Source organism: Marmota flaviventris, chromosome 18, assembly GCF_047511675.1.
Source record: "Marmota flaviventris isolate mMarFla1 chromosome 18, mMarFla1.hap1, whole genome shotgun sequence".
Classification (NCBI taxonomy): Eukaryota; Metazoa; Chordata; class Mammalia; order Rodentia; family Sciuridae; genus Marmota; species Marmota flaviventris.
Window position 1 is genome coordinate 57409574 of NC_092515.1, and position 26829 is coordinate 57436402.

The 26829-nt window shown below is 43.7% G+C and overlaps 1 protein-coding gene across 2 annotated transcripts in view; it reads left to right on the forward strand.

Moving 5' to 3' along the window:
* Nucleotides 1–4119: 4119 nt before the first annotated feature.
* Nucleotides 4120–26829, forward strand: part of Gan (gigaxonin) — a 61389-nt gene continuing 38679 nt past the window's right edge. Inside the window, exon 1 of one of the 2 annotated variants that reach the window (XM_027933199.2) lies at nt 4120–4371. In XM_027933199.2, coding sequence (XP_027789000.1) covers nt 4205–4371 — 167 coding nt within the window. In that variant the 5' untranslated portion in view covers nt 4120–4204. The remainder of the gene's footprint in view (nt 4372–26829) is intronic. The other variant, XM_071604094.1, reaches the window with a different exon arrangement.

Sequence of the window (26829 nt, forward strand, 5' to 3'; positions counted from 1 at the left end):
TGATTCAATGTTTTCTAAAGTTTTCAAACTACTGGCTTTTTTCTTTGTTTTACAGTGTTCATTTTATTGGGCTAATAATTTTTTAAAAATAAAGGCCCAAATTCCTAAGGTGATTCTTCTCTTGAGGGCCCACCTTCCACAGCAAAAGAAAGCTTATTTTTTTTGCAAGTTGAAATTGCTTGTTTTTCTTTTATGATTTCTTTTTTTTCTTGGTTGTAAGAATGGCATACGATCAGTGCAGAAAATATAAATATGAAAGTGCAGAGAATAAGGTCTCTGTAAGACCACTAAGGTAACTGTCTCTCAATCACTGTATATGCAGCAAATCAGACAGCAGCAGCTAAGACACATTTGTTGAATGATTACTGTTATTATCAGGCAAAAAAAAAAAAAAAAAAAAATTCTTTCTCTGGAGGTTGTTTAGCCTATAAAACAGAAGAGTTCCACAGTCAGTCATCAGAGACTGAAACTGCCAGGACAGTATCAGATGTCTCAGATTGCTTGTTTCACAATAACAGCTGATACCTGATACCTATGGAATGTCGGGAAACAACAACATTATTTGCACCATTCTGATGGTCATAAATAATATCAAGGGCGGCTCAGTTTAAGCAACATAGAGAAGGCTGCAAAGCTGTCAACGGCTCAACCAGGAGTGGCTCCTGCCGCAGTGGGAGGCTATGTCCTGCCTCTCAAGTCCTCCTCCCATGCTTGGACCCTCTCTCCCCCCATGGCACCAGGATGAGCTTTCTTAAGGCACCTGAACTCAGCTACTATCACTTCACCTTTTATTGGCAACATAGCATCCTTTAGATTATCAACTACCTTTTCAGTAAACTAAGAGTTTTCTAATTACCTCTGATAATGAATTAAAGCTAGATCCTGCCTGTAGACCCATGCTACTCTGCCTCTTACCCCAGTGGAATTAGTTGCTAATGGTGAATAACCAGAACATTCAACATATAGAATTGAGCTTTCAAGATCTTTTGAAAAACTGCTATATCCGGCATCACTGGGCCCTCAGAGCCATCAGCTGGAGTGGGGGGATATGTGTTCTCAGTTTCCCCAAACCCCACCTGGCCCATTTGTCTGACATCCTGCATCCCATTCTGTCTCATTTACCTAATTTGCTATGTCTAGCTAATTAAGTCAAGCATGTGCCCAGGGCACAACACAGCTCCTACCATGGGAGCGGCTCACAATCCACCAGGGGGACAGACTTACAAACCAGTAAATGAAAGCACAGTGAGAGTGGCAAGTGCAGCAAGAAAGCATGAACATGGCATGGTAGGGCCTCAGAGATGGCTGAGCCACTCTGTCCTGGGAAGCTGGCTGAAGGTTTCCTGGAGGTTCTGTTTAAGCTGGCTTTCAAAAGATGAACAAGAGTTCACCAGGCAGATGGAGGGATGGAAAATATTGGAAGCAGTGGGAGTGGTATACAAAGCATCCAGGGGTCTTCTGCTGATTTGCTCTGCCAGTTGCACAAATGAGCTTCTCCAGCCAGCAACTACCTTTCTCCTGATTGACATTGTGTATGAACCTCTGTCCAGGTCTTCCTATTCCTTCCTTCCATCAAAACAGAGAAGATTTACCTCTACCAGGCTGCCTGACTAATCCCCACTCACTTCGTATTATCTCAGCTAAGGCAACCTTCCCACTGTGGGATAACTGGTTACCTGAGGTGATTCTGTTATTGGGCCTCTTTGTTTTATTTTGGAATCCCTGTCATTTGAAGAATAGCCCAGTATTCCAAGCAATCAATTAAGTATTTATCAAATACCTACATTGGACAGAGAACTCTCCAAGTCATATCCACCATTTTAAGCCCAATTGAGAAGAAAACAAATTAACTAAGACCAGAGAGTATAATTCAGAAAACCTTTATTAAGTGTCTGGTATTCACAGATTTTTTTTTTTTTTTTATCCTTCTACCCATCCGACATTCAATGAGTACTACTATGTGTCAAGTACTATGCTTGGCACTTGGAAATCATGCCGAGATACAATAAACATACAAGTTAGCAGGTAACATGAACAAATAAACTTATTAAAACAAATTTACTGCTAATGCAAAGTTCAAAGTACAGCAATTGCTTGGAGAAAACAGTGTTGACTATGCCCAGAGTTGGGTACACAAAAGATAAACTCTTATTGCCTCTCTTGATTTTTTGGTTGTGTGTGAGAGAGAGTGTGTGTGTTTGTTTTGATATTGGGGATTGGACCCAGGGGTACTTTACCACTGAGCCACATCCCCAGCTTTTTATATTTTGAGATAAGATCTCACTAAGTTTCTGAGGGCCTTGCTAAGTAGCTGAGGCTGTCCTCGAACTTGGAATCGTCCTGCCTCAGCCTCCCAAGTCGGTAGGATTACAGGCATGCACCACTGCACCAGGTCTTATTATTTAATATAACATTTTCAACAAACACAAAAATATAGAGCTGGGTGCAGTGGCACACACCTGTAATCCCAGCAGCTCGCGAAGCTGAGGCAGGAGGATCACAAGCTCAAAGCCAGTCTCAGCAACTTAGTGAGGCACTTACCATCTCAGTGAGACCCTGTCTCTAATAAAATATTTAAAAAGGGCTGGGGATGTGGCTCAGTGGTTAAGCACCCCTGGGTTCAATGCTCAGTAACCCCCACCCCCCAAAAAAAACCCCACAGAAACATAAAGAATAGTGCAACCCATTACCTGGCTTCAACAATTAGTAACTCATGGCCACTTTTGATTCATCTCTACTCCTACCTGCTTTCCATATCCCTTTGTTTTGAAGCAAATCCTAGACATTTTTTTCACTGCACCCATAAATACTGAACTACCTTTGAAAAAGGAATTGGAAATGTGTGAATCTTCCACTATTAACATCCTTTCCACAACCCAGTCTTCCGCAGGAAATCAGATATCTACTGCCAGTGACTCCAAGACTTGGCTGGCTCACAGTAAGGACCTAAGACTCTACTGGAGGTTTTTCCTTGGCTGAAGTCTGAGCTGAAAACAGCATTCTCCCTTGTCAGGTATGCTGCTGACCAGTCTTCTGATCCTTGGTCCTCATAAAAACTGCTAATTATTTGGAGGCTTACTGAGTACCTAATGTTTACACAAAATGGGAAGTACATTCCATAGTCCCATGTGCGTTCCATAACCTTCAGGTTAACTTCAGATGGTACGAGGCTCACCCTAGGGTGAGCTGACCCAGAGGTGTTTTCCTGTCACAGTCTTGATCTTCACTGCATTGAGCATCTGATCCCATCCTATCTCCCACCTCTTCAGTGTTTCCCACTTTTCCTTTAAAAGAACTAACGTATCTGGACTTTCTATACCACACAATTTTATTCTTTTAAAGCAATACACTATTGTCCACTTACACCCTTTCACCCAGGCCACCAGTCCCTTGTCAATCACTACAGTATCTAAGCACCTACCTGCTTTTAGCACCCCCATCGCCACCCCATTCTCTACGTGGTAGCTTAGCAATCTTTATTAAAAGAACAAAAAAAAAAAAAAGCCCTTCCATAGTTCCTAACACCTACCGGACCAAGATCAACTTCCTTACCACAGCCAAGTAGGCCCTTCCAAATTTAAGGCATCCCGTGTATTTCTCCAGCTTCATCTGTTCCATCTCCTCCCCGGCCCGCAACCAAAACGGGCTTTTCAGGCTCCGCTCCCTGAGCTCGGTGCTCTCAGCGGGGAGCTCCTCTTCCCAGGTTCGCGATGCGCGCTGCACCTACTGCGCCCTCGCTCACACGAGTCCGCGTCTTCATTTTGAAGATGGAGAAGCTGGGGACGGGCACCTCACCCACGGCCACACTGCTAGTACGCAGAGGCCGCAGGAGCCCGGCCCTCCGGGGCACGGTCCAGCGCCCCGAGCTCTCCGGCACCGGTGCAGTTCGGGCCCGCCAGTGGCCGGGGCGGAGCCAGGCAGCTTCTGATTGGCCGCCTCCGGCGACGGGAGCAAGAGGGAAGGGCGCGAGGGCGTCGCGGAGAGATGACGCAACGCCGCGGCTCCTTAAAGGCACCGGCACCGCGCGCCGCGGATGGCGCAGGCGCGTTCCGGAGGTTCCAGCCACAGCTCGCAGCGCCAAGAGCCGGGCCAGGCGGGCGCGCGCGCGGTGTGCGGACAGGGCGCGCGCCGGACTCGGGCGGCTCGAGGGGTCGGGCCCGGCGGCCTCGGGAGCCCGACCGGCCGCTGAGCAGCGGGTGCCGCGATGGCCGAGGGCAGCGCCGTGTCGGACCCTCAGCACGCCGCACGCCTGCTGCGAGCGCTCAGCTCTTTCCGCGAGGAGTCCCGCTTCTGCGACGCGCACCTGGTCCTCGACGGGGAGGAGATCCCGGTGCAGAAGAACATCCTGGCGGCGGCCAGCCCGTACATCAGGTGAGGAGGGGTCCGCGGCCGGCGGGCGGGTGGGGCGGGGCGGGGCGGGCGTGTCCCCGGGTCGCCGGTCCCCCATCCCCGGCCGCCGGGGTCCGCGGCGGCGCCTTCAGCGCGGCGTCCTTCCCGGAGACGCCCGGCCGGGCCGCCTGGCCGCCGCGCCCCAGGACAGCTGCGTTGTGGCCCCCTCGGCCGGGCCCGCGCCCCCAGAGCTGCCCCCGGCCGGGCCGCGGCCCCTCGGCGCTCCCCCGGCCCCCGCCCCCCGGCGGCCGCTCCGCCCCGGAGGGCCCCGGAGGTCCCCCGGCCCGGCCGGACCTGCGCCCGCGAGCAGGGCGGGGCCCGCCGGGGAGAGCCGCCGCTGCGCCGGGCCCGGCCCGGCCCGGCCCAGGATCCCGGCAGAAGTTTGCCGGCCGCTCGCCTCCGGATCGACGCGCAGTGGGCTGGGCCGGCGCCGCGGGCGGACGGGGAGCGCCCTCCCCGCGGAGGAGCCACCCAAACGCCTCCCGGCCGGGGTGGGCAGGAGGAAAGCTCCGGCGGGCAGCTGCCGACCCTCGGGCCGGTCGGCGAGACTTTCCCTCCTCCTCGGGAGAAGTCCGTTTGAGGGGAGGGTTGGGTGTTTCTGATGGAGGAAGCTGTTGGCGAGTTTTCCCAGACCTTTTGTAATGCTCAGGATCATTTACAGACCCAAAACCTTGATATTCTAGCGATTAATAAGAGTGCGTTTTAAAACTTCAGTAAAACAAAGCTTAACCTTATTTACCAGCTCAACCAACCAGCTTAATTAAAAGGTTAAGACAGTGCTTATACAAGCGTATCAGATCGTGCAGGAGGCTGCGATCTTTTCTATTAGCAACTTTCCTGAAAACTGGATTGCTCTTTCAGTAAATGATGGGAGGGGGAATACTAAAAGCTGAAGAAAGTGCCCAGTAAGCTGGTTAAATATAGACTAATGGTAGAGAATACCTCTAGAACTGACAGGTCAGAAAAAGCAAGATGATATGTGCTGTATTCTTAGTGCTTTATCCCAGCAGAACTCAGCACACAAACTGCATTTTCACCTTTGCATTAGGAGATGTTTGTGCTAACTCAGAAGTAGTTCAAGTGCCCTCGAAATTTCTGGCTTTCTCCTATAATTATATTTGCACTCTTCCTTAGCAGATTTAAGGGGCTGGGGGAGAGTCTTTGTTAAAAGGAATTTAGGCCATCAATGTGACAGACAGCCCATAGCTGGCAATTCAGAGGTTAGAACAGTCAGTAACAAAATCATCAGACCAGGGCCTTCCCTGTATCCACAGTAGTGGTCATTGTTTGGGGAAATGCTCAGGAAAACTTTAATTGGTTATTGTTGTAGTTTTTTGAATGGCAGGTAGTCAGCTTAAAAGAAGTTGCAAATCCTGGAATACGTGGTATCTCCGTTCACTTGTCTCCATAGCACTTACTGCTGTAATATACCCTATATTTTATTCATTTACTTTGTGGATCTTTCTCAACCACAGTGTAAGCCCAGTGAGGCCAGATTTTTCTTTGGTTCATTGCTGGGCCCCTCATACCCAGAAAGAATAGTGCCTAGAGGCTTAGTAAATGTGTTGAAGCCTGTCTGCTTTTCTGTCATAGCACACTGGGCATAGAGGCTTGGCTCCATTTCCTTGTTAGCCAAGCAGACTCAAGAGTTTGAAGACCCACTCCTTGTTTCCTGTTTTTACTCATAGCTCTGAGTTGATAGATGGCTTAGTCTTGTCTTTGGTTCAGTAATCTGACAAATGAGGGATAAAATATGTCTTTCATTCAATCTTTGAGCCACCTCTGAAAAAGTGAATAATAGTGTTTTGAACACTTGCCAGGTCTGCACACAGGTCTACTGAGATAGTGATATCCGCCAGTTAGGAAAGATATTCTGTGATCCAATTCTGTCACTTTCTTAAGTAGGAGAATAGGCACTTAATCAAGCATTTATGAGGTTTCTAGTACTTAATGGCTGAACTAGGAGTAGACTCCAAGTTCATAATGGCTGTTCTTTAACTCTTAACCATCAAGTTAGAACATTGTTTGTATTTAACTGTTGTTCATGGTGTAATTGATAGCTTATAGTATGTTATAATTTAAGTGACTATCAAGCACTCTCACATTCATTTTCAACTCTTCTTTCAACTTTTTTTTTTTTTTTTGCAGTTGTAGATGGACAGCCTGCCTTTATTTTATTTGTTAATTTTTATGTGGTGCGAAGGATTGAACCCAGTGCCTCACAAGTGCTAGGCAAGTGCTCTGTCACTGACTACAGCCCTTGCCCCATCATTTTCAACCCTTTTGTGCAACTGGTAGGATAGATATTTTTAACATCTTACCAATAAACATGAATCGGTCAATATTTTTCTTCAATAACAGATGACTTTATTTGGCTGTTGAAGTGGTAAAATGTTTTGTGGTTCTTTATCAATTTCAAGGCTATTTCAAAATAATTTGAATAATCTTTATTGCTACCTAGAAACAAACTGCTTAGTAATTTTAATGCCAATGATATTTGTCTCTTATAATGTATCTATTTCGTATGGATGATACTACAGAGAATTACACTGAAACAAAATGAATTTGTATGCTTTGGAACTGGTTGGTCTTTATTGTTTCTTTTTGAAGCTTAAGCATTTAAATCTGTGATATGATTAACATATGAATTGAATATTTAAAAATCTGATAATCTCTGAAGTTTCGTAAACCTGAGTTTTGTTTAATGTCTTTAGTGAACTTCATAGTAACTCACAAGAGGTCTGAAGGTCTGAGATGTATAGTTTAGAAGCCATGTATCTATTGATTCCTGTGCTCAACAGAGGGCCAATCCAATTCTGTCATACTGAAGCAACTTTTTTTTTTTTCCTTTGACTTGTTGGGAAAACTAAATGTAGACCTAAATGGGCCTCTTAAGAATGGCAAGACTAAAAAAAAAAAAAAAAAAGAAAGAAAGCCAAAACTGGGCTGGGGATGTGGCTCAATCCTCAGCACCACATACAAACAAAGATGTTGTGTTCGCTGAAAAAACTAAAAACTGAATATTAAAAATTCTCTCTCTCTCTCTTAAAAAAAAAAAAAAAAGAAAGAAAGAAAGCCAAAACTGACTCCATATATAAAGACAATCCTTGACCATTAGTCTTTCCTTTCTCAGCAATCCCGAGTCCTCCATGGGGCTCATAGGAAATTTCCCTTTCTTCGGAATATTGCAGTGTCTGGGGCCCCTCTGGTCCAGGCCTGAGCCCATTGTTGCCCAAGTGGAGTTCAGACCCCTTCCTTTGAGCCTGGTTCCTGGGGCACAATGCATGAGGAGAAAATTGAAAGATGAACCACTCTGTACTTCTGCAGTTGACTCTATAGTGGCTCTGTACAGGTTCCTGGTCTTTTGAGATGTTAGGTTTTTCTGGGGACCTATGGCAGTATTATTTTTTTTTTAATTTTTGTTATTTTTTTTAAGAGAGAGTGAGACAGAATTTTTAATATTTATTTTTTTAGTTTTCGGCGGACACAACATCTTTGTTTGTATGTGGTGCTGAGGATTGAACCTGGGCCGCACGCATGCCAAGCGAGCGCGCTACCGCTTGAGCCACATCCCCAGCCCTGTTTGTTATTTTTAGAAATACATGACAATAGAGTGTATTTTGACACATTATACATACATGAAGTATACTTATTCTAATTAGGATCCCATTCTTGTGATTGTACGTTTTGTGGAATTCCACTGGTTGTGTATTCATATATGAACATAGGAAAGTTATGTCCGGTTCGTTCTACTGTCTTTCGGCAATATTATTTTGTTTAGCTTTCAGGGTTTTTTTAACATATAATTTTTAATTGTGGACACAGTACCTTTATTTTATTTTTATGCGGTGCTAAGAATTGAACCTAGTGGCTCACACATACTAGGCAAGCGCTCTACCTCTGAGCCACAACCCCACTCCCTAGCTTTTAGTTTTTGAGAGTAAAGGAAATAAAGATTCCCAAGATTTTCAGATCCTTTGATGAGTCAGCTAACAACACAAGTGGCTTTCCCGCCCCCACCTTCTTATTTTTTGAGAGAAAACTGGCCTACTGAAGGTGGAATGAGGCCTCAAAACCAGCAAAGATCATCTTGGACAGTTTCTCTAGGACCCAGTTTCCTTATCTGTGAAGTGAGGTCCGTACTGCTACGTGAAAAGCAAATTCCCTTTAAGCCTAGATTGCATGCTGTTTTTGTTTTGCTCCATATGTATGTATTGTAGGGAGGCGGGTCTCTTTTAAGTCTTTATCATTATGTATTGATGTTTAAACATCTCCCTTCCCAGGACTTGGTTGGGTGTTCTGCTGTGTGAATCCCGCCCATGACACTGTGTTGTAACAAGCATTTGTTTCATGCTCTTCATCTGCTTATGTCCCAAGGCCTAATTATTGATGATCCTGTTTTGCCATTTAAATCTGAAATTTGACTCATAGATGATGTTGACGAAACCACTTAAGGACACTAATGTGGTCTCTGTTGGAGGTCCAGGTTTTAAGTAACATGGGAATTATTGTCATCCTTTTTATGGAGCTGAAATTTGTCCTGAGGATTAATATCACAGGGGTACTAAGTCCGTTGTATCATCTATTCTGTTCAGAGATCGCTTAGTCCCCAACTCCCTTTGCTTGATTAATTTATGTGAGTGACCCGGCAGCTCCTCTCAGATTCTCTAATTCCTTGTTGGTGCTGTACATCCCCCTGAGGTGGCTATAACCATGAGGGTTCCTTGATGGCCAGGAGAGTCTGCAGGGCAGCAAAATGACTTCAAAGAAATGCTCAGTTAATAACATTTTGTTTTCTTTTTTTTTTTTAGTTTTTGGTAGACACAATATCTTTATTTTTATGTGGTGTTGAGGATCGAACCCAGTGCCCCGCGCATGCCAGGCAAGCGCTCTACCACTTGAGCCACATCCCCAGCCCTGTTTTCTTTATGATATTTTAATAATGCTTTTTTTTTTTTTTACTTCCATGTATGCTTTCAGTTTGCAGATGTCCTTATCTAGAGCAACTTCTGAACAATTGGCATAGGATTTTGAGTAGCAGTTGTAGGCTGCCAAGTTTCTTGGTGCTCGGGATCCAGTTAGAAGCTACAGGGTCTGAGTCTCTTGCCAGATCCTGAGTATTCTTAAAATCAAATTGGCTTTCCCCTTTTCTTGTCCAACTCTTACGGTGATGGGAAATGAGTTGAGCCATATCTTTTAATGAATCTAAGCCTTGTTTGTTTTTATCTACCTACTATAAGGCTTCCCTGACAGATGCTCAAAAGATTAAATGTCCTGAAGGTCTTATAGTTAAATGATTTAAATTGATATTCCCTTTCTCTTTCTCTCTCCCCCAACTTCCTCCTGCTATTTGCAGTTTTGTTTGGTTAAGCCCTGCTCATATGGAGTTTTTCAAATGTAATATTAAACTGTTTTCAGTTTCATATGATCAAAGAAGTGGTTTTGTCTGGGATTCTGGGGAGAACAGGCACTTGCAAGTGGGCGCTTTAAGTGTGGATCAGAGGATTTGTGTAAGCATAAAAATGCCTGTGTTTATACCAGGCTGTGCCAGCGAGTGTGCTGATTCTAAAGGCTTTTGAAAGGTTTCAAATGATGAAACAAATCAATAAAATCCTTGTTACACTAGTGACTCTTAACATAAAGAGAAGTGTTGAATATTTGGAAATGCTGTAGAATTTGGATGTGGAATATTTGGATGTGTTATAGAATGGTCCTGAGAATTCTTATTTTGAGTAATGGTGATAAAATTTAACTGTAGTTAACACTGGTGGTCTAATGCTATTCCTCATCTTATACCTATATCCTTTTGACTTTTGCTTCTTCTTTTTTTTTAATATTTATTTTTTAGGTGTAGATGGACACACACAATGCCTTTTTATTTTTATGTGGTGCTGAGGATTGAACCCGGTTCCCAGCCATGCTAGGCAAGCGCTCTACCGCTGAGCCACAATCCCAGCCCTGCTTCTTCTTACAGTTTGTATTTTCCCTGTAAGTCCCCTTCCTCATTCTTTTTTTAAAAATATTTATTTTTTAGAAGTAGTTGGACAAGGGGCTGGGGATGTGGCTCAAGCGGTAGCACGCTCACCTGGCATGTGTGCGGCCCGGGTTCGATCCTCAGCACCACATACAAACAAAGATGTTGTGTCTGCCGAAAACTAAATAAATAAATAAATAAATATTAAAAAAAAAAAGTATTTGGACAAATACCTTTATTTTGTGTATTTATTTTTATGTGGTGCTGAGGATCGAACCCAAGGCCTTGCGCATGGTACATGAGTGCTCTACCACTGAGCCACAATCCCATCCCCACTTTCTCATTCTTAAGATAATTTTTATTTCCCAGTTTAGAGATTCAAGTAATGCTTTTCCACATAGAAACTCTGGTTCCTTAGGATTTAGATTTGGATGATATAGACTAAGCATCCAGATTACAAAACCACCTTATCCATTGTTTAAAGTGTTAATTATCTCTCTCATGATATCAAAGTAGCACCTAAAATTCAATTTATAATCCATAAAGAAAACATAATTAGGACAAATAGGGAGTGGTTAAGGTATGAGTCCTGTGCAGCAAGTCTTTTAGAGAGCTACATCATCCTTTGGAAGGACACAGGCTATCATTTTGTATACTAAAGCTGTAATATAAATGAATAATTTGTAAGTTAGAATTCTGGGTTAAGGGTGGAGATGTGGGGGTGTGAGGTATGAGAGTGGCAGGCTCTGGTTGCAACCTTGAATTTGAGTGCTTCCCATGGGTTCTCTGCCTCCTAAGCCATAATGAGTCCAAAGAAGAAAGGTAATCAAAGGCAAAGGTGACAACTCTAGCTCTGTGGAGAGGAAAAAGTCGTATGTCCATCTAAATGCTCCAATACCTGGCCAGAGTTCTTGACCTTGAAAGAGCAGAGTTAAAACATACTGCCAGAGAGTGAGTTGGCCATAGAACAATGATCTGATGTTTGCTGCTTCCATTTCTGTATGGGAATAAATGGCAAATACCCTAACTTGTCCCAAAATTATTATGGGAATAATATGAAATATAAATATACAGGTTAAGGATCTCTAATACAGAAATCTAAAATGCTCCAAAATCTGAAACTTCTTACACCAATATAATGCCAGAAGTGGAAAATTCCATATTTGACATCATGTGATGGATCACACTCAAAATGCAGACACGTAAAACATATTGTGTAAAAATTACTTTCAGGCTATCTGTGTAAGGTGTATATGAAACACAAATGAATCTTTTAAAGTATTTATTTATTTGTTTGTTTATTTATTTATTTTTAGTTGTAGTTGGACAAAATACCTCTATTTTGTTTGTTTTTATGTGGTGCTGAGGATTGAACCCAGTGCCTCACATGTACAAGGCAGGTGCTCTACCACTGAGCCCCAGCCCCACATAAATGAATTTTGTGTTCAGACTTGAGTCCCATCTCCAAGATATCTCATGTATATGAAAATATTCCAAAGTTTAACAAAAAAGATTCTGAAACCCAAAACACTTCTGGTCCCATGCATTTCAGATAAGAAATAGTTGGCCTGTGTAGTACTTTATCATATACTATAGTAATGAAGGAATTTGCCTTTTCCCTCTCTTCAGAGACGCTAGGAAAATGTGATGTTTCAGATAAATCAGATCTTGGCAAAATATTTTGTTAGATAAAACAGATACAGCCTTCAAGCAGTAAAGCTGTGCATAGCAGTGTCCATCATAAATGGAAAAATGGGGAGAATGATTTTTAAAACCAATTGTTAAATAATGAGATATAGACAGATAAATTTCTTTTCCCCTTTTTTGGAGTTAGCATACTAATGGATATAAAAACTTGAATGTATATTTTGCTTATAGTTATTTTGTGGTTCTCTCTACTTCAAAGTATTTCTTTTCTTTTTAAAAATAATTTTAATGATCATTTAAGGGCAACCCCTTTAGGTCACCTCTTGACCTGCTGGAGCTCTGTCTCTTTTATTCTCACTTGAATAAATCCTTCTTTTTTAAACACTCACATGCACACAGAGGTGATTTTATGGCAACTGAATAGACCCATGTGAAACATGGTTTTATAGTCCTATTAGCATTCATCAGTAATCAATTGCCTATGTCTGTGAATAATTGCAAATTGTTTAATATTATTGAGCTCAAAGGCTATGCAGTCTCTGTCACTTAAATGGTTTATGTTGACCAATCCCTGAATTGGAGGAAACTTCGTGTTGAAGTTTCCTAAATAGAAGTAGTCCTTCTATTTAGGATATGAGGTTGTATGAGTCTCTTCTAACACATAGGGAATGTTCACTAGAAATGAAGCCAGGAATTCAAGACTTGTGGGATTTTGAAAGGCACTGAGAATCCTTAAAAAGAACACTGTTAATTGCTTTTGCCCTTCTCAGTCCCACCTACTTTGGCGACAGAGTTGGAGGCCAGCAGGACCCACCATCTGATTGCATCGTCTGCGTTTGTTTGGTAATGGGTGAGCCCAGTCCCCCACAGACTTCCAGCCTGTCCTGCTTGGAGCCAGGAGTAAGGCTTTATACTTCCTGTATCAGATTAGATGCTTCTCTTTGGGCATGCGGTTCATTGGTCTGCTGTCCTGCCTGGACTCTTTAACAGCTACTGTCTTATATAAGCAAAACTACTAGGTTTGTCCCCTGCATAAAAATTACAGGCCCTGTTCTTGGCAGGGAGGAGTAAAATACTCATTCTCATCACCTGCAGAGGGGTCAGGAGAAAAGGAGTTGGTAGGCTTCCTTCAGTTTCCTTTTATATTGATAGGAAAGGGGCTTATGAAGATATTTACCACTGTCACAGATGTCAGGACCTTCTTTAGAAATGTTATAACTGCCAGGCACAGCATTGCGCACCTGTAATCCCGGGAGGCTGAGGCAGGAGGATAACAAGTTCAAGTTCAGCCTCAGCAACTGAGACCCTGTCTCAAAAAATAAAAAGGTTAAGGATGTAGCTCAGTGGTGCAGCACCCTAAGTTCAATCCCCAATAAAAAGGGTGGGGGTGGCGGGGAGAAAGCAAAAAAGGAAGGAAGGAAGATTGTCACTGCCTTAACCCAATAATAGATTACGTTTCAAGAATTAACGTTGTCCAACGTTACTGAAATGTACTGTGTATTATTTCATCATAGATACATTTCATAGTAAAGGGACCTCATATGTAATTAGTGTTGATTGTTCAGGGGGTTTATACAGGTTAATTGCATTCATTCACCAGAAACACAGGTGGTAACTCAGGAAACCGCAGCAACTGGTAGGTGGTGGACAACGAGCAAAGGCACTGCCCACCTGGTGCCTACATTTCAGTGGTGTACCCAGTAGTGTGCCCCTCAAAGCTCATTTCCTTGTGCGCCACTTGCCAGTTGAGCGAATCACAGTGTAAGAACCAGTAATATGGAAACCCTAACTCAGCAGCTTATTTATTTTTCTACCTCTGTGGAGCTAGTAAGGGAAATAGACAAAAAACTAAAGGTTTTTAAATTATTTTTGATATTCACTTAATGTTGCAATGTTGCGTATACTAGTGTAATAGGATAGTGTCAGGATTTCAAGAGTGGGGAAAGAGTAGGTTTGCTTTATTTTCTGAGTAGGCACTTCTGAAGTCTGCTGTAAAAGTTGACTGCCCTGGCTCCCTGTCACTACCATGTTAGCAGCCCTGGTGAGCCGCATTCCCAGACACCACTGTCTTAAGTAGAGACCATTGACTCTCGACTGAGGTTCTCAGACGTGCTCATTCACTCACGAAACCTTTCTTGAATGTTTACATGTGGCACTGCCATGAGCTAGACAGGGTTCTTGCAGCCGAGGAGTCTGGTGGGGAGGCCACAATAAAGAAGTCTAATTACAGACAGATGGGAACACTCTAAAGGAAACACACAGTGGGGAGGAGCTGCCTGTGGACTGACTAGGTGCAGGGAACCTGCTCTGAGCAAGCACCTTTGAAACAGATCTGGTGGAGGAGGCAGCTTCTGCAGGAGCAGAGCAGGGGAGCAGGACACCTGCGAGTCCTGAGAGAGGGACCAACAGGCAGGACTCTTCAGGGGATCAGAGTGGCATTCAGGGCCTGTGGTCCCTGAGGCAGGTGGCATTTATACTACTTCCAAAGAAGCTAAAATGTTCCCTATAATATATCCTTGAGCAGCTGAGTGAGCTTGGGGAGCTGGTGAGGGAGGGAGGATGAAGGAACAAAAAGACAATTTTGTGATGTGGTTTAGTCTGAGATGGACAAGGTTTGATTTTGAGAGTTACGGGCAGTGTTAAACATCACAACATTGAACACTCGGGCTGCAGCATGGAAAATGGATTATAAAAGTCAAGAGTGGAAGCAGGCCTTTACAGGCTGGCTGCCACTGTCAGACAGGAAGTAGGACGCTGGGGACTAGGCTGGGTAGTGGGGCTGGAGCAAAGTGAGCAGAATGGAGATGTTTGGCACTAGGAATTATTAACAAAGAAAAGGAAAGATAAGGGTCGCTCCCGGGCTCATTGCCGACTTCCTCTCTCCATAACATTTTCCCAATTTTGCCAAGTAGTCCCTCCCTCCTACAGATGCCTGTATGTGTGGTGTGCACTGTTAGCATGACGTCCATTGATCCTTTATATTGTGTATTGTGTATTGAGAGTACTGGGAGGGGATGCAGCTGGAGTTGCTGGAATGATTCAGGTTCTTGCATCATGGTGATGTCCTTTACCACCAGTAAACAACGCTCGTCATCACCAACTGTGTGCACCTGATTACGAGCAGTTTAGAAGGATGTTCTGAAATACAGAATCTGCTCTTAAATTTTACAGATTAGCTGTGAACTGTAGTTTTTGAAAGTATAAAGTAAAATCTGTTTTAGTTGTATGGATATTCTGGAAGTACTCCAGGAGTTTTGCAGGGTAAGACTACGCAGGTCCTCACATATGGGGGAGCCTTGGAGAGCTGGGAGTGGGTGGATGGGAAACTGAAGAGGAAGCGAGGGGATTGTTCTGGTACAACAAAGGTATGTGTGCAAAGGCAGAGGATATGTGCCCTGGGCAGTGAGGAGACAGATAAGATGGAGCTCTACTTTAAGAAGGTAATTGAGTTTTGTATATTGAGAGTACTGGGAGGGGATGCAGCTGGAGTTGCTAGAAAGATTCAGGTTATTGCATCATGGTGATATCCTAGGTACCAGAGTCTGGCCAATAGCAGGAATTAGAGAAGAAACGGACTGGTTACTAATTGGGCATAGGAACCAAGGATGAAGAAAAAAATAGAGACACAGGTGTTGAGCTGGGCTGTGTAGGGAAGAATGGGAGGTAGCAGTCTTATAGTTGTTGAATCTGCAGTAACACTGATGTGTGAACACTTTAATTGTGCTCTTTGGCACTTGACAGCTCGACAAAGTGTTTCACTTCTACACATGTGTGTGTTCCTTTCTTGCACATGTGTCTTGTCTGTGCTGTTCTTGATTTCCTGCTGCTTTCTGGCAGCTAAGTTCATGTTCACTGTGGTAATTTGGATCTGGACTGTCCCCCAAATGCTCACATGTTGAAGGCTTCTTGTCAATGCAGCACTGTCCAGAGGTGGAGCTTTGGGGAAGTGACTAGATCATGAGTGCTCTGACCTTATCAATGGATTCGTCAATTGAGGAATTTATAGCTGGATTGGACCATTGGGATTAGGTGGAAACTATATAGGACGTGGAACCCAGTTGGAAGGAGTAAGTCCTTGGGAACATGCTCTTAGGGACTATATCTTGTGTCTGGCCCCTTCCTCTGTTTCTCTGTGCTTCCTGGCTGGCCTAAAGTGAGCAGCTTTGCTCAACCATGCCCTTCTGCTGTGAGGTACTACCTCACCACAGCCCAGGAGCAATGGAGCCAGCTGACAATGGACTAAAACCTCTGAAACTGTAAGTCAAAATAAATTTCCCCTCCTTTAAGTTGTTTTTCTCAGGTATTTTGTCACAGCTATGAAAAGCTAATGCAGTCATCATTCAAGATGTAATTCAATATCTCTCTCCGTAACATTTTCCCAATTTTGCCAAGTAGTCCTCCCTCCTACAGATTCCTGTATGTGTGGTGTGCACTGTTAGCATGACGTCCAATTGACCCTTTATCTAGTGGGAGAAATGAAACAGATGAGTGGGCTGGGTGTTTTCAGAGCCCATCATCTCGAAGCTCCAGGGCCAAGGGCACCAAAACCATAAATTGAACTTCCCTGCATAAGAGAGTGGAGTTGACTGCAGACTTTAAGGACTGATCTTCCAAATGAGATTAAACTTTTTGCCCTAATGGCTAAATATATATGGGGGCTCAGGGCAGAGGGACAAAGTCATCATTTTACAGTAGAGTTTAACCTGTAAGAGAGCCCTGATTTTGTACTCTTTTAGATGGCACAGTTCCAACAAAGTCCATTTCTGATGCCAAGAAACCTGGGAGAAGAAGAGACCAAATTCTCTATTCAGAAATAGTGGCTTCAGCAGAGCTTTTGTTCCAGCATGACTAAAGAAGTGGCTGAGAAACATTCATTCCCCTGACAGCGTGTTGGAAGGCCCTTGCAGCTTCAAGCTGTTTGGAGAAGTTTATAGCAGGGGATTATAAATTAAGGAGGTGCCAGAGCAAAAAAGGCATTTTGGAGGTGGAGTGGAAAGTGCTGAATGGAAGCTGATCGCGAAGCTGCCCCTCGTTTACTGGAGGGAGCCTGGCAGAGGGTGACGGAGGGTGAGGGAAGCTTTAGTTCTTCTGTCTCCTTCTCCCCACTCTCCTTTTCAAAAAAGAGAAACAGATTAACATTCACTTGGTGCTTTGGTTTGAACTACTTGGAAAGAATGGACACAAAGACTGCGATGGATTCATGGAACACTAGCCCTTTGGATTTCTTCAGGAGGCCCACTGTATTTGAAAAGTCATAAACCCTCCCTTCTCCTTCTACTGGGAGAGAAAAATTGGAAAGTGAGCAGAGCTAGGACCTGTTGCTGAAATGTATTTCTGCAGTGCTTAGTGCCACTTGTATGCTCAGCACAAAAGAACCAGAAAGCCGGCTTCCAGTGAGCGAGGGAGAACCTGCAGCAGTGGCCCCAGAAGCTAAGGGGCTTCCTCTCGAGGTGACCTTCTGCATGGAGTCTCAAGGCCCCAGAGCAGCCTCTCTTAAATAGCATCTGGAAAATAATTCCTTAGTAGAAAATCTGGAACTGTTTGACAGGTTGTGGCATGAGTGTCTGTCTTTAATGTGTATTTTCAAAAGGTCAGGGTGTGACCAGAACAAGGAACCAGGCTTGTTTCACTCTAGAAGAATTTTTTTGCTTCTCAAGTTGCTGTATCATGATTCTGTCTTTGAATTTATCTTAATATTTGAACATGTGTTGTCAAACCTTCTCTCTTGAGGTAAATTGTATTGACTTCTTTACTTTTGAAATTACAAAAGCTAGATACAAATTTTTTAAATCTATTTTATATACAGAAATATGGAAATCACATGAGAGTTGAATTATTTATGGCACTCTAAGTTAATTTCTGGTTCTGAACAGCATATTAAGTGCATTATAGTTGTAACCCACGCATGCACATTTTTTGTGGTTCAGCTTTTCACCTGAAGTCATTTCATCCCTCTCTTATTTCTCAACGTAAATGCCCATAAGCATCATTATTAATAGCTATTTGTTATTACATCATATTGCTGTTCCATGTAATTTGCTTCATCATTCTCCTGTTTGATGTTTTAATTTCTAGTTCTTTTTTCCTATTGAAAAGTGACTTTATAAACAAATAAAGAAAAAAATTCACTTCCTTTTTCTTTGTATTTTGTGAGTAGACCTAGCTTGAGGGCTATATCCCAGGTCAGACGGTAGAACAGATTGTTATTCCTCCTACATGGAACCAGATCACTGTCCGGAAAGACTGTATCATCATATAGAGTCCTAGGCAGTGTGTGTTTGATTTTCTTTTTTAAAGATCTGTTGCCGTTACTTTTTGACTTTTAGAAATGATTTCTCAAAATTGTTATTTTGCATATCTGTTGGACTGTATTTTGAAATGAAGTGCATTTACTACCCAGAGTAGGGACTGGCAAGTTTTCTCTGTAAAGAGAAATATTTTAGGCTTTGCAAGTGACATGCAAACTCTGTCACATACTTTTCTTGTTCTAGCTAAACGATCTAAAAGCCATATAAAAATGGTCAGCAAGTTGTAATTTGTTAATCTTTCACTTGCAGTATTAGAATTTAAAATTTGGATGTATACACTTTTAATCTGAATGCCACATGCTGTTTGAATGTAATGTCATGATTATTTACCTGTCATTCTTTTATCGAGCAAAGATTGACAATCTGGACTGAATGCCCACTGTCTTTCTTCTCTTCTCCTGTTGTGTGTTTTCCTTCTCCTTACTCTCCTGGCTCCTCCTCCCTCTTATGAAAGAATGCTTCCTTCTTTTCCAGTGCCCGCCTCAGAGGAGAGGTTGCAAGTGTTGAATGGGTGAATCCCTCAAAAGCAAAGAGACCACATTCTCTTCTAGCAGGTGCCACACTTTCTCTGATTTTGCAACCAGGATTTTTGATAGAATCATCCACTTGATGACAGTCTCATCTCCTGTCTGTCTTCACTCTGCAATTAGGTTCTGTCTCATGACTCCATTAAAGCTGTTCTTTTAAAAAGTGTCAATATAATTGCCAAATCAAGTGAAAACTTTTAGGTGTTTATCTTATTTGACCTGCCTACTTATTTATCACTGTGGAGCATCTTCTCCACACTCTCCAGGCTTCTGTGGCATCTTTTGTCCCATTTCCCCTGTAGTCTGCTTTCTGGCTCTCTTCTCGTCTGTCTCTATACCTTGATAGTCACTGGGTTTTGACCTCACCATTCCCTCTCTCCATGGCAATCTCATCTACACTGAACATGCTGGCTCCCCTCGCCTCACTGCTGTGTGGCCACCTTAAGCCCACATGGGCCAACTTCCTCACCCCCCAGGTAGGTTGTCCTTCATTCCTGTGCTGCTTACTAGCTACCAGACTCCCCAGGGGAAGCTTGAGAATCATCAGAGATGCTGCCTCCCCCATATTCCTCAGCATTGAGCTGATGCCAAGACCTCTCATTTCTCTCTCTCAAATCTCTGGAGTCTGTCTCCCTTGCCTCTGCTCAGTTCCAGCTTTCACTAGCTCTGGGTTGTGACAGGGGCTCTTAGTGGCCTGTCTGCTTCCAGGCATAGTACCCATCAGTCTCCCACTCTGAACTGCCACCAAAGGAAGGCTTCCAGAATGTAATCAGACAGTACTTAAGACTTCAGTGTCTTTGGAGACCTGGTTGGTTCATTGCCAGGGCAGGAAAAATACACCCTGAGCCTGAAGCATCTTGTGCCAGAAAGTAAAGAGGGGCACAAAGAAGACAGAGACTTTTGAAAGGACCCAAGAGCCAACCTGAAAGAACTCCAAGGAAAGCTGCAGTAATTTGAGCAAAAAAGATAAAGTAACAGTGATACTGGAGGATAGCCATAGAATAAAGTAAACATCCATGTGTCTGTGGATGAATAAATGAATGAATGGATAAATTGATTAATAAATGGAAGAGAGGAGTCCGACCTTTCTTACACAAGAATTTCAGTGAATATACATAGAAGAAACCAGAATAGGAAATCAACACTGAAGCTAGGCATGGTGGCATGTGCCTATAATCCCAGCTACGTGGGAGACTGAGGCAGGAAATGTGCTAGTTTGATGGTCTCAGACAGGGTGGTGGGGATAGGAAGACAAGATTGTCATTGAAAACACCACAGTGATAATTGTTGCAGGCAGATCCACCAGTGGATGCTAAGATCAGTGGGTGAGTTCCAGTGAAAGTGGTATTTGTCTGTTCTCAAATGGTCTCCTCCAATATATTTATTAATAAGAAAAGGAAAAATGGTAACCATGGAGAAACACAGCAGAACCATTGTAATCAAGAGGCCAAGTTGTGTCACTAGTAGTGAGGCACGCTTTAACCCTCCTGTTCAAATGCCTGTCCTCAGTGACCATGAGAAACTTGCCAGACCCAAGTGAAGGGATGTCATAAGATTAGCCCACCCATACTCAGCGAAGTATTGGGGTCGTGAAAGACAAGGGAGAGCTGAAGAGATGTCACAGGTCAGAGGTAGCAACTAAACAAAGTTTGGAACCCTAGTTTATATCCAGAGCAGAGCAAAGACCAGAAAAAAAAAAAAAAACAAACTGTTATTTGAATAAATTCTGTAATTTAGCTGAAATAGTGCTCCAGTATTAATTTCTTTGTTTTGATAATTGCTGAATGAATGGACTAGAGTAACTGTACAGTTGTTTTTTTGTTTTTTAAGTCTAAAATTACTTCAAAACAGTTGAAAAGAAAACACCACCACCAGGAGCAGTTCTGTCTCTCAAGGTGAAGTCCAGACCCTTTTGCAAGTTGCCCAGGTCCCTGGAGCTGACTTCTGCCCGAGTACAGCCATCCACCCTCTGCACTTTCTAGCCTGCACCCTCTCTTCCAGAACACCGAATGCCCCCGGCTGACCCCCTCCTGGCGTGCCTCCTCTCCTCAGATCCCTAGAAAACCCCTGCAGTGCCTGTTCCAGGTGCCCCCTCTGGGCAGTCTCTTGTGACTCTTGTCCCCTGTTGTCACAACTCCTTGGCCTCACCAATCCCTGGAGGCTCCTCAGTGTTTCCTGATTTTTCATGACTTTGGCACTTTTTACTGATTTTTAAATTTTAAAACAAGTATTTTTTGTTATTTTAGTGCATTATAGTTATCCGTAATAGTGGGGTTCATTTGAACATATTTATAAATGCTATATCAGGTCTCTTCATTTCAGTCCCCAGTACTACCCACTTTCCTGTCTTTCCTACCTCTGACCCCCTTCTTTTAATCTATTGGTCTTTTTTCCATCATTTTGACAATTTTTAATGAGTACTGATCAATTGTTTTATAGACCGTCCCTTTACTTGAGTTTGCTAATTTTTTACGAGGAGGTTGAGGTTGTGCACTGTTGACAAGAACACATGCCCATAAGTGAGATTGTGACCTCCTTGGTGCATTCGGTCCAGGGCACATAAGGATAGTGGTGTCCTGACACTGGTGATACTGCGGTCCCCTTGGCTAGCACCCTGTTTCTTCTTTATAATGAACAGGGATTTGTGGAGTGCTGCTTTGAGATCACGTTGAGCACGGCATTCCTCCTCAATTTTGTCTCACTAGTTTTAATATCCCCTAAGATTTTGTAACTCATTCTTTCCTCCAGTCCTTAATAGTTGGTCTCCAAAATTTTAGGCTTAGACAGCTGAGAGGAAAACAGTACCATTTACTAGATGTGGACCCCCCGGTGGGGGAGTGGGGGATAGCCTTGAGGAAGCCGAGGAAAAAGGATTTATGGGACAAAATGCTGGAGACGTCACACTGAGTGGATTAAAACCCAAACCCCTGATGTAATGATTTGTAGCGTTTTATTTTGTTGGCAATAAGTTTATGATTAGAAGCACTCATTAGTCAGTTCATGAAGGTTGATTAAGTTGGGATCAGGTTTCTAAATTCATTCCTGATAACTATCGTGCCTGGCACCTTTAAGGGGCTAGTTGTACAAAACAAAGGTGTGTGTCCCCCCACGCAGTTTGCAGTGGTTAGTGACACTTTATATCTTTTCCTATGAGGATAGCTGCTTCTACCTGGTATCACTGTGTCTTGTAGTTGTGCAGACCCGCTTACCTGTGGTCTCTGCAGGTATACTCTGCACAAGTTTCCTTGAGCTATCCTCCTGTAAAGTTATAATTCTCTTTCCATGTTCTTTTCAGAAAACATGTTCTTCCTTAAGATAGATTTCTTCTTCATTCACATCACGTGACTCTCAGACACACAATTGCTCTTTTCGTGTTTCTTCTGGATGTTAAAGTAATTGACAGCCAACTCAGAGCAGAGCCAGATACACAATGCTAAGTTTCATCTTCAGAATGGCAGATGTGCTGTCAGGAGGAAAATGGACAGCATTCTGGTGCCTCCTCGTGTGTCATGTAGTTGGGGAAAAGAGGCCATCAGGGGATGGGAAGGCACAGGTTGTCTCTGATCCTCTAGTGCAAAGGGACCTGCTTCAACTTTGCTTTGCTGTTGGCTGGCAGGATGCCAGCTGGACAGTAGCACACCCTTGGTTTCCTGACATCTTTCCTAGGCCCTGTGTTTTTCCATTGCATCGTGCCTGGGTGTTCCCAGGCAGTGCTAGTAAGTGGGGAGCAGTCGAGCACCTGAGATGGGCTGCAGCTGGGCTTTCTCAGGAGCAGAGGGCCTCCTCCTATATCCAGCCTTGGAGTCCAGTTCCACAGGGGCCTCCGTCTGAGGACAGATCCCTGCACTGTGGGCCGTTGGGCTGCTTGGAATATGTGGGGTCTAAGTGCTTGCACTATTGACTGCAGCACACCTGGGCCACGGGCAGGGACAGCGCAAGCCAGCTGGTGTGGGAGAGCTCAGTCAGTGAGGTGTTTCTGACAGGTGTGGTCGTTTGATTTCAAGGCCACATGAAATCAGTCTCTGACACCACAGGGTTACAATCCATTGTTTCCTCACCTGGCACTGTGCTCGTTATCAAGCCAACAAATATATCAAATCCCAGGCATTTTATTAGGTAGAGAGAGACAGCAGGAAGCAGAGCAGTCTGTTTTCATGATGTTGACATTTAACAAGTAACGTTTATTAGTGGTGGTGTTATAAATTCTGTGAAGCAACATAAAGCCGAGGAGGGAGAGGAATTGATAGACGGTGGGTGTCCAGCAGCTCTGGAGATGTCATTGGAGCAAAACTTAGGACCTGAGCATGTGGGAGGAGTGTGGAGGGCATGCCAGGCCTGGAGCGTGTCAGGATAAGCCACGAGTTTTTCACACATACACAGCCATGGACCTGACCCAGCTGGCCTGGGATGGGACCCATGAATCTGCTTGTCTATAAAGCCTCTCTAGAAGGTTCTGGGAAGTGGAGTAGGGGAACTGCTCTTAAAATTCATTTCAGGGTCTACGTGAGGGAAAAAAATTTTGATCTCTCCAGGTAAAAAGAGAGCATTCATGGAGGAAATCAGGAGACTGTGAAGGACAGGAAACGCACTGCACCTCCACTGGCGGACCACCTCCTCCTCATCCTGCAGTGCTCCCACTGCCCAGGGAGGCTGCGGGCGGCTCCCCACAAGCAATGGCCCTCCATGGTCCTGTTGCTTCTGCCCTCAGTACTCACTTGGCCTGCCACAGGAGGACCCGAGGACCCGCAGCTGGCCGTGCTGGAAGGGGAGCTTACCATGGGTCTCTGGACCCTGCTCATGTCCACCACTTGCCAAGGGACTTCCTTGGGCTTTTCTTGGAGACCTCCAGTCACGTCTCAGACATCTATGAATACTGTCCTCCTATGTTGGTGGGACTCTTGGGTGGCAGGACTGTGACATAGACCAGTCCCTGTTTTCCCACCCTCATGTGTATACCAGAGGCCTTCATGAGAAGATGCTGTCTGTTGATGGAAAGATAATTGTAAATTGAGTTAACTTGAATAGAGCTCAAAAACATCCCTTAAAATAGACTTTATGCCAGGCATGGTGGCGTACACCTATAATCCCACCTGTAATCCCAGCAGCTCGGGAGGCCGAGTCAGGAGGATCACAAGTTCAAAGCCAGCAATAGCGAGGCACTAAGTAACTCAGTGAGACCCTATCTCTAAGTAAAATGCAAAATAGAACTGGGATGTGGCTCAGTACCTGAGTGCCCCTGAGTTTAATCCCCAGTACCAAAAAAAAAAAAAAAAAAGTAGACTTTATTAATTTTTTTTAAGATTTTATTTTTTAGAGCAGTTTTGGGTTCCCAGCAGAAGTGAGAGGAAGGCAGAGGGGGATGTGGCTTAGTGGTAGATTCCTGCCTGGCATGAGGCCCTGGGTTGGATTCCTGGCACTGTAAAAATAATAATAATTGAGAAGAAGGCATAGAGATATCCCCTGAACCTGACCCCATTTGTGCATATCCTCCCCCCAATTATCACCAACCCCCACCAGAGTGGCCAATTATTACCATTGATAAACCTGCACTGACACCTGGTTTACATCAGGGTTCCTTCCCACCGGTGTGCACTCTGTGGGTTTGAACAGATGTGTGAAGACTTGTTTTCACCGCTCCTGTATCACATTGAGAGGCTTCACTGCCCTGAAAATCCTCTACCCTAAAGATCCATTTTTGATGTGGTTTTTGAAAGGTTGTGGAGGCAAAAGAGAAGTGGGGGATTATCTACAAAACCAGTTTCCCAAAAAAGCATGAATTACTAGTTTGGCATAAGAGGGCTGGCCAGGCACTGTCCTCATATATCAGCCTGGTCATGGTGGCTGCACAATTCCAGATGACATGAATCATTAAATCATGAGTAATGCCCATGAATCACCCCACATTTCTCTAAGTCTTGGCTTCTCGAACATTACATTCTCCTATGTTCTGTGTATGTGTTCTTCCTTTTATTGGAGAAGGCTTTTGCATCAGGGAAGAGCTCGCTTAGGCTTAGTCTCTCTTGTTGTCATATCATATCCCCTGCAGTGAGGTCTGGAGTGATTCTTGAGAGAGGGAACTGGGCCTGATTACCTGGACTGCCACTGTGGCATTTAGACACATCGAACTTCCTCAGCAGTTTCAAAGCTTCTAAGAAGAGACCCCATGTACCCAACAGATTCCTTTGTCTCTACCACAATTATTTAAAAGTTGTAGACTCCTTTCATGAATATCAAACTTTGGATCATACCAACTTCTTGGCTGTGAGTGTAGCTCAGCGGTAGAATGTATGCTTAGCCCAAGAGAGGCCCTGATTTAATCCCCAGCACCCAAAACTAATATTAACTTTTTGTTGTTTTGCAGCCCAGAGAGTTGAACCCAGGGCCAGTCTACCACTGAGCTACATACATCCTCAGCCCTTTTTATTTATTTATTTTTTTAAATTTTTGAGATAGGGTCACACTCAGTTGCTAAGGCTGGCCTTGAATTTGTGATCTCCTGCCTCGGCCTCTCAAATCTACAATTACAGGTGTGCATGACTGTACCAGCCCAACTTCTTTTTTTTTTTTTCAGTTGTAGATGAAACACACAGTATCTTTATTTATTTTTATGTGGTGCAGAGGATTGAACCCAGTGCCTCACACATGTAAGGCAACCACACTTTACCACTGAGCACAGCCCCAGCCCCCAACTTCTTTATTAACTACTTGCTACCAACTTTTTTCTACCACACCTTTTATTTTTCAGTGTTGTTAAGAAAAAGCAAATTTGATTTTGTTTCACTCTTTGCTCAACTTTAATAAAACAAAATTTTAAATGCTTGGCCAAAAGATAGGTGATTAGATGAAAATAAACTTGGACTCTGATTGCAAGAGGGTTGTGTGGCTCCTCTGTGACTGGTTGGCTTGGCCAGGCTTAGCCCCAGAGGACTCGCGAGGCCCGGTCTGAGAGGAGTCTATGCAGTAACACCACGTGGCTCTGCCTGACTGGATGTCATGGCCCAATTGGATGGAAAACATCTCAGATCTCTTGACTGCTGCATTTTCTATGAGAGAATTGTAACTTAACATCACATAATAATAAAAACAAGGAGGGAGAAAGTCCTGGGAAGTGATATTGGCCAAATTGTATTGCTACACTGTGTGCACACATGAATATGTAACAACCAATCCCACCATTATGTACGACTGCGATGCACCAGTAAAAAATGTGGAAAGAAAAAATAAAAAACCAGGGCTGGGGTTGGGACTCAGCAATAGAGCGCTCGCCTAGCACATGGGAGGCACTGGGTTCGATCCTGAGCACCACATAAAAATAAATAAATAAAATAAAGATATTATGTCCAACTACAACTAAAATAAATATATATATTTTTTAAAATAAAAACCAAGGATATTGTGACTTTTGACAAATCTGATTATGACCCTGTAGCTTACTGCAGTGAGGACAGAAAAGAACAGCTGATACATAATTTATAAGCTAACTTTAGAAACAAGCAATCAGTTATTAACCTTTACTTTATATTGTTGTTCATTGAATTCTCAGTTGTATGTGACAGGGATAGAATTATGTGCAAGGTGAGAAAAATCTACATAAAAAAGGGAAAGCTGGGGCTGGGGGTACAGCTCAGTTGGTAGAGTGCTTGCCTCACATGCACAAAGCCCTGGGTTCTAGCTCCAGCACCATTGAAAGGGGGGTGGGATTGAAGGGGACAGCTAATTGATAGGCATTCAAAATATTGGGGTTTATTGAAGAAATGTCAAAATAGAATGGAGTAGGAGCCAAAGGCATACAGAGATTTAAACTGGGGGGTTGGAGGGGAAAAAGCAAAAAGGGGTCTGAGGCAAGTTCCTGGGCCACTGCAGTAAGGCTGGTGCACAGCGGGTTTGAGGGATTCATTGAGATTGGAAGTTTCTAGAAGCCAGTCTTCCAGCTTTCATGGTTTAAGGCAGACTGAAGCTCTTCTAGCTTTCACTATTTGTGTCA